Source organism: Elephantulus edwardii, unplaced genomic scaffold (genome assembly GCF_000299155.1).
Source record: "Elephantulus edwardii isolate Elephantulus edwardi_28Jun2011 unplaced genomic scaffold, EleEdw1.0 scaffold00173, whole genome shotgun sequence".
In the NCBI taxonomy this organism is placed as follows: domain Eukaryota; kingdom Metazoa; phylum Chordata; class Mammalia; order Macroscelidea; family Macroscelididae; genus Elephantulus; species Elephantulus edwardii.
Window position 1 is genome coordinate 2,311,585 of NW_006399923.1, and position 8,938 is coordinate 2,320,522.

Here is an 8,938-nt window from a genome sequence, read left to right on the forward strand (position 1 = left end):
TAGGAAAACAAACAGATTTGTTCTGGAGAGGGTTAAACCAGGTGGCTGCTTGGAGGCAAGGATTCTGAGGCTCCGTCTAACTTACTTTGAACATGTTGTGAGGAGAGACCGGTCACTTTCTACTAATTATGCCAAATTTTTTTTGCTTTTAACAATAGTTAACAGGAATTAACTATTTCTTCTTTTTCATTAAACCACGAATAAAAAGAATGTGAATTTTTTTTCTCTTTCTCATTGACTTCTTTCTTGGTTGATGTTAGTGGCTCAACTATTCACATAAGTCACAAACTCTTAATCTTAAGAATTATGCATTTTGCACCACAACAAGATAAAGGTAAACACTCCAATTGAAAAGTGGGCACAGGATATGAACAGACACTTCACCACAAAGACATTCAGATAGACAAAAAGCACATGAAGAAATGTTGAAAATCCCTAGCTCCAAGAGAGATGCAAATCAAAACAACTATGAGATATCATCTCACAACAGTAAGAATTGCAAAATTTAACAGAACAGCAACCAACAAATGCTGGCAAGGCTGTGGAGAAACTGGAACCCTTCTTCACTATTGGTGGAAGTGTAAAATTGTGTGACCACTGTGGAAGGCGGTGTGGTGCTTTCCCAAAAATTGCAAAGAGAGATACCATTTGACCCAGCAGTTCCACTACTGGGAATATATCCCAAAGAGACCATAACTGACATCCAAGCAGATATATGCACAACCATGTTTATCGCAGCTTCGTTCACAATGGCAACGAGTTGGAAACAACCTAAGTGCCCATCAACAAATGAATGGATAGAGAAGCTCTGGTATATTCACACAATGGAATACTATGCTGCATTGAAAAACAGGGAACTCATGAAATATTATTCAGAATGGGTGACCCCGGAGGACATTATGCTGAGTGAAGTATCTTAGTCACACAGGGACAAATACTGCATAGTTCCACTGTTATAAAACAGGACTGACATCGGGGTTTGGGGGAGACAGAGAAAGATGGGATAAATGATGTATACTGCATTGAAACAAATGAGGGAGAGAACTGTTTAAAGGGGATATGTGTTTGAATATTATTGTCATGACAGGAGTGCAGAATGAAGGCTGCATAGTAGAGTGGACCTGGGGGGAGGGATTGTATAACAATCTCTTTTCAAAGAGAAGAGTGTTCTGTTGTGGGAGGGGTGTCCAGGCAGAAAAATGCAACGATGAATGAATGGAAATTCAAAGTCTCTGTAAATTTTCATTAAAATTATTAATAACATATTTTATTTTAAAAATAATTATGCTTCCCCCCCATCTATAATTAATACATAGCTAGTTCCCCACTGTTCTAGTCAGTCTGACTCCTGGCAACCTTCCATCAGTTTCTAAATGCTAGAAATCTTAACAGTAGAGTGCTGTTTCTTCCTCCCATAGAGCTGATGGGGAGTTTACTTTGCAGATCTTTCGGTTAGCAGCCCACCATTTCTTCTACTGGAGCCTTAAACAATTCATAGGAGTGAATTCCTACCCCTCAGTGTAATTAAATGTGTTTGTGTGTTTTTCTGTGTGGGCTGAAGAACCACAACAAAAACAGTAAAGGATTGACATGGCGCTACATAACACAAAACTTATTCCCAAGCGTATTTATTACAATGTAATTTGTGTTTTAACAACATCTCAACCCAAGAGTCACATAATTAATTACAATTGGAAAAAATTATAGATTGTGAGAGAAAAACTGTCTCTGAAAATGTCTAAGTTCACATGTATAAAATTTGTACATGTTAATGATTTTTTTTACTTTTATTAATCAGAGTTTGAGAATTACATGGTGAACACTGAACCTTAACTAGCATATTGTGAAATTTATTTTTTTAGTATTTACTTTGAATTTTAAAATCTTGCATTTTTATGGCTATAATATAGTATTTTTAAGATCACTATTAAAATTCTGCTCTATTTTTCTTCAAACTGTATATGTCCTCCTTACTTAACCTATTATTACATATAATTTTATGATGGTTTAACCTATTTCATATATAAAAACATATATATATGTATTAGTTTTAAAATGTGGGTAAATTTTATGGTTTACAAGTTATTAACATTTGAAACACACACATACAAAATATTTTGTCTCCTTCTACTTTTCAGGAGAAACAAGAGATATACTGAATTAACATCTTGCTGCAGCTGCAGAGAATGAGGACATACCACTACCTGGCATTATTCATGTGGACCTGTATGCTCTACACAGTTGATGCCATTCCGTTACAAGAAAGAACTAACAATTATTTACCTATCAAAAAGACAGTGGATTTGACAAGAGATAATGGTAAATTGTTACGTCGCAGCAAACGAGGTTGGATGTGGAATCAATTCTTCTTACTAGAAGAGTACACAGGTTCAGATACACAGTATGTAGGAAAGGTAAGAATTTTATGTGGAAAAAAAATACATGTATTTCTATATATGTAAATTGACCATGAGAGAGGTTAATTTTTTCTTTCTAGAATTCTGTTCATCATCAATGGCAATGTGAAAATATTTAAGCAACATTGTGGCAGAAAGTGACGTTTCTATCTTAGAGTAAGGTAGCTTAGGAATATAGATTATTCAGATGATTAAACAAGTGTCAATACTCAAGTTATTTTTATGTCTAGTCAGTTTTAACAATAGAGATATTATATGACAGAATAGAACTGCACCATAGGTTTTCCTAAAATGTAATCACCAGGGCTTAACATGATCCTGCTGCTAAGTAGTTTCAAATCACAAAACATACAAAACAATGTGTCTTAGAATTTTAATTGAAAATCATATGTAAATAATGTACTAGCTTGTTAAATAAAACAAAAAAAAATCCTGTTGTAATATACAACATAATTATTACCAGACTAAGAATGCTTGGTATGAGAAAACAAAATTATTACAGCTCTGTCTAGATATTTTCTATCTAACGTTGCCCAAGCTGGAGTCTTTCTTATGTTTTCAAAGCACAAGGGTTCTAATCACAAAAAAAGATAGTGAAAGTAATTCATGTAAACCAGTATATTTAAAAAAATTTATAACAAAGAAGGTAGTTCATGTATGCAAGCAACAAAATAAATAATGGCTTATTGGCAGTAAGGGTAGATGTTATAGAAAACATACAACTCCTTTCTTGACTCCAGTTCTAAGGACATATTTGCTTTATTTGTCCTTTTTTTCAGTCAGGTAATGTAAGTTTTCACACACAAATGGTTTTATACGTATTTGTCTACTATCCTTTACCAAGTTCATATGTTAATCATACTCAGGGTTCTCCTGAGCTCAATATTAATGCCTAGTGATATTTTCCAAATTTTGATAATACAAGCATAAAATAAGCAATTATGAATACTAACATTACCTGGAAGGCACATACTTATCCTTGACCCTAAGTGTTAAAAAATGTATCCTTATTGATCAGAGTATTGCTTGATGGATTGGTATCCTGAGAGCAATATAATAGAGTGCAGCGAAAATTCAAATATACTATCTTATATTACAAAAAGTATATACTTTTAAAAAATATCATTTTTTTCTAGAATTGTCAAACCTTGTCCCAAGACCTCTTTTCCTCTTCTCCTTCCCCTTCCCTCCTCCTCTCCCCATTTCACCTTCTCCTAACCCCTCGTCCCTCTTCCCTTTTCCTCCTTCTCTACCCACCTCTTCTCCCTTTCTCCCACTATTTCTTTCTCACTCCCTTTATATATGTGTGCCCGTGCACATGTGCGTGGTAATATAGTGTATTTTTCAAATGTATCTTTCTTTGTCAGAAGCCTATTATTTTCTCTTCTGATACTTTCCTCCTCCAGTTTCATAGGTCATTCTCATTTCATCTTGTTCAGTTCACTTGCTGGCTTTTCCCATCTTATTCTTCCTCAGGTTAAGCACATGACATCCTCCAGCATCCCTCATTTAACATCAATTTTCACACTATAGTTAATAACTAACATCAGGATACTTCAAGTTCAACTGGAAAATGTTTGTGTCTAAAGACTTGAAATTGCCTTATGATTTCTTTTTTGAAGGCAATGTATAAAGGACAAATTTCGGTCACAGGGTCTTACATAAAGGGTTTCATCTTTGGAAATTCACAGAAACAAAATAATAGCCACAATGAAAAGGAGAGACTCATAATCTTAAGGCAATGGAAACTCCATTATGGGTTTTTTCTATATAAGTATTTTTTCTTTACTTTAAAAATATCTTCTTTTCCTGAATATTGCATGTGTATTGATTAATTTTTCAACTGGCCAGTTTTACTGCACTAATATTTTGCTATACACATTTCATTTTGACACAGTGTACACTATCTTGCTTGGTTTTTATGAACTTTCCATTACATTATAAACAGTAATTGTGCATGTATGCATATTTATACTTACTCTTCATGCAATACTTTGTCATTCAACTTGGGAATAGCACTCTTTTCACCCACAGGTAATGTTTTACTCACAATGTGTTGTGACTATCTTGGACAATAAGGTTATGAGCCTAAAGTGGAAAACTAAGATAGTAAAAACTTTCATTTTATGAGAAAATGGAGCCACAATTTTGTCTTCTAAAATTTAAATAATGATAGTAAAGATCATATAAAGTGGACATTATCTTCAAAAGAATAAAACAGTAATAGTTCTATGGGAAAATTGCTTCCACTATTTGATTATTGGTACTTGTTTTATGTTTTGTTGTTACATGCCTTACAGTCAAATGTGACTCATAGGAAACCTGTCAAAAGTAGACCAGAACTTTGTCCTAACCTGTGTTGTCCTCCACAACTCTGACACACTTGAGCCCATTGTTATAGTCACTGTTTCATCACTGTCCATCTTGTTGTTGCCTTCCTTTCTGAATCTAACCCTCTAACTCTGCAAACTTGTTGTCCTTCTCCAATGACTTGCCCCTCCTAACAACATCACCAAATTTTATGAGACACCTTTTTTTTTTAATCATCCTTACCTCCAAGGTACAGCCTAGTTTCACTTGCTCCTAGTCAAACATGTTTATTCTCGTGGCAGTTCATGGAATAGTTAGTACTCTTATCCTTTACCACAACTAAAAAGCATCAGGCACACCTTAATCTGTCAAGTTGCATCATTACTCCTTAGTACTCTGGAGTAGTCCAACTTTCAGACACATGATGAGTGACTGAAAAGACCATCATTTGGACTAAATATACCTCACACCTTAAACTGATATCATTAGAGTTGTGATTGTTGTTGTTGTCATGTGCCATCAAGTCGCTTGCGATTCATAGTGACCCTATGTACAAGAGCTCTAAATGCTGTTCTATCCTGTGCCAACCTAGCCATCTCAAACACACTTATTCCCACCGCTCCAGTCACAGAATTGATCCATCTCATCAAAGGTTTTCCTCTCCTTTGCCGCCCCTCCACTCTTCCAAACATGATGTCCCTCTCCAAGGACCAGTCCCTCCTTGCAACATGCCCAAAATATGTCTGACGAACCTTCAGAATCCTTGACTCCAGGGAACACTCTGGCTTCACCCTCTCCAGGACAAACCTGTTTGTTCTCCTAGCAGTTCATGGTATATTCAACACTCGTCTCCAGCACCACACCTCAAAGACATCAATGCTCTTTCTATCAACCCTATTCACTATCCAACTCTTTGATGTATAAAATTAATTGATGCAATATTTTAATGAAAGCTTAATTTTTTTTCTGCATTTGTTTAAATGTCTTAAGAAGAAATAAATGTTGGAACTTGTATCTAGATACCCTTTTTACAATATCTGATATTTAATAACTTTTTACTGATACTGATTGTATACTATGTTGTCTGTGGTACAGTTGATTAAGAGATTATTGGTTCAAACCTACCAACTGTTTCTTGGGGAAAAATTATGAGAACCATCCCATAGAGATTTACAGCCTCTGAAACCCAACAGAGGGTTTCTATGACACAGCACCGGTAGGTGTCAGATATTTACAAATTTTATTTGTTGTTGTTGTTATGTGCCGTTGAATCGCCTGTGACTCATAGCAACCCTATGTGCAACAGCCCCAAACTCCGCTCTGTCCTGTGCCAATCGCACTGTCTCTGACACTCCCATCCCAATTATCCCAGTCACTGAATAAAAAAATTTTATTTAGTGTAGTTTAAAAAATGGTGTTTTTTTATCTTTTCATCAAGAAGTTATGTATGCAAAAATCATAGCAATTGCCACCTACTTGCTTTTCAAGTTGAATAGACACACGTGACAGAATTATTGAAACCAAATAGTAATAGATAATGAGAAGAAGTAAAATTATTTTAAGAAGTAGTATAGCAAATGCTCCAATTACTCTGTTAAAGAATCTCTGTGTACATTTTTTTCTCATGATACCAGGTCCAGGTTGCAGAAGATGTTTTCTTATATGAATCAATCATCAATTGATATGGTGTTAATATAGAGTTGGAATTGAGAAGAATTAAATGAGACATTATTATCTATTTGTGAACCCATATATCTTGCATTAAGACACTATAATATTCCCTCATGCTATTTATTTTTAAGGAAAATATTAAGATTCATAATATGATTTTAAAATGTTGACTTAATTTAACATTACATTTTAATGCAAAGAAAGGTTTTAAACACTTGATTTGTTTGATATTATTATTGTTCTTGTTAGGTGCTATTGAGTCGAGTACTACTCTTAGTGACCTATGAACAAAAGACCCATACCCTGTTCTATCTTGCACCATCTTTAAACTTTCTGACTCACAAGAGCCCATTGTAGCAGTCACTGTATCGATCCCTCAAGCTGAGGGTCTTCCTCTCCTTTGCCAACCCTCCTTGATAGTGTGTCAAATACCTCTCTAAAACAAAGTGTTATGTAAATGCACCAGTTTCTCCATCCATTCTTTTTTTTTATGAACATTTGGTAATTCTATGTTCTTGCTATTGTGCGTTGTTAATAACAATTCTATGAACATAGTTGTACGTATCTCCATTTGTTTCGCAGTTATGTTTTCCTTAAGGTATATGTAGAGTAACAGAAAAGATGAGTCAGACGGGATTTCTAGGTTTAGTTTTTTGAGTAATCATCAAACGGCCTTCCAGAGTGGTTGTGACATTTTAAAATCCTATCAGCAGTGAAATGAGAGTCCCAATCTATCTTCATCCTCTCCAATATTTACTGCTTGCTGTCCTATTAAACTTTGGTATTGCTACTGGGGTGATATGTTATCTCATTGTTGTCATGATTTATATTTTTCTGATTACCAGTGATTTTGAACATTTCTTTATGTGTGTCTGGCAATCTGATTGTCTTCCTTTGTGAAGAGTTTTTTCATGCATTTTGCCCATTTTGTTATTGGGTTGCAAGTCTTTTTTTCTTGTGCTCCATGAAGCATTAAAGAAAAATTATTTTATAATATCTATATAATATGAGAGTGTCTAGAGAACATTATGCTGAGTGAAAGAACTAAATTTCATGATGACAAATTCTGGTTAAGACTATTATTATGAACATAGAAGGATAATTAATCAAGATATTTGTAAATGTTCAAAAGGAGAAGGAGAAAGGGAAAAGTGGGCTAAAAAAGGAGATGGGAAAGTCAATAGGATAATAGAGGTCAGTGGGCAGATAAGGAGGATGAATAAATAGAATAGATTCATTGAGACTAATAGGCAAGATCAATAGGAATTAATTATATAATATACAATTGTGGTGTTAGCTTAAACATTGGCTTTTCTAGCCATTATGTTAGCCCCTTCTGGTTTCCACCAACACTAAATGGCTTTGCAAATAATCAACAACTGTAGTGTTAGGATAAGAGAGTGTGTTACCCACACTGTAGAGTGTGACCTGGTTTGAGTGAGATGGAACAAGACCCTTGTGAGACTGAGACAGCGGCAATGACGGTCATGTAAAAATTGTGGCAAGACTGTGACATTGTTGTAGAGAGACCATGGCAAGATGTATCTGAGGCTTCTTGCATTTGTGTTTGACGCAGTTGAAGGTTTTGCTTACCAGATGATTGAAGAAGAAGGTATTATAATTACTCTTAGGCAAACACTGCTGGATGATTGAGGAAAATAAAGTCCTCTTGAACACGTGTTGCAGAACTAAAACCAGGACTTTCACTAATAAAAGAAGTATGCTTTGCTTTTAATCTAGCTTGAGACTCTTGGACTAAACCTGCACTTGCCTTGTTAGATGTTCTTTGCTTCTCCCACTCCCCAACATATTTTCCTAATAAACCCATTCTTGTTACTACAACTATAAGTAAACTTGGTGAGCCAACAGTGATCATCAAACCCAGTAATTGGTTGAAATAGGTGCCTGACCAAGTACCTATCTACTTACTGATATGGATATTATTGATGGGGACAATTCCTCCTATATGAAGCAGAGTCTACTATCCCCACATTGCATACACTACTTTCACAACTATGCATATTGATGATAGTACAAAACACAATTTACATGGATGAAGCACAATATAAGTGAAAGATATATAAAATCTGATGTATATGAATGAAACAGTGTATAAGAATGATTGTATTCATGTCTTTTGCCCATTTTGTAATTGGGTTATCTGTCTTTTTCTTGTGGAGGCCCAGGAGTGTTCTGTAAACTTTTGTTAAAAGACTCTTGTCAGAGATAGTATTACCAAATGTTTGTTCCCAATCTGTGGGTTTCCTTTTCACTCTGTTGGGACAAAAAAAAAAACCCAAAAAACAAAAAAATAAAAACCAAAACAAAACAAAACAAAAACCCAAACACAAAACCACACACACACACAAAAAAGTTTGATGCCACATACATTTAATTTTTAGAAGGTCCCATGCATCAATACGCCAGGGATGTGTCCTGTCTCCATACCTTTTCAACCTGGATGCAGAGCAGATTATCTGAGAGGCTGGGCTCTGTGAGGAGAAGCGTGGCGTTAGGATTGGTGGATGATCTATCAACAA

General features: G+C 35.1%; 1 protein-coding gene across 1 annotated transcript in view; it reads left to right on the forward strand.

The window, feature by feature from the left end:
- Positions 1-8,938, forward strand: part of CDH9 (cadherin 9, type 2 (T1-cadherin)) — a 274,677-nt gene that overhangs the window by 74,012 nt on the left and 191,727 nt on the right. Inside the window, exon 2 of the mRNA XM_006895668.1 lies at positions 2,139-2,414. Coding sequence (XP_006895730.1) covers positions 2,187-2,414 — 228 coding nt within the window. The 5' untranslated portion in view covers positions 2,139-2,186. The remainder of the gene's footprint in view (positions 1-2,138; positions 2,415-8,938) is intronic.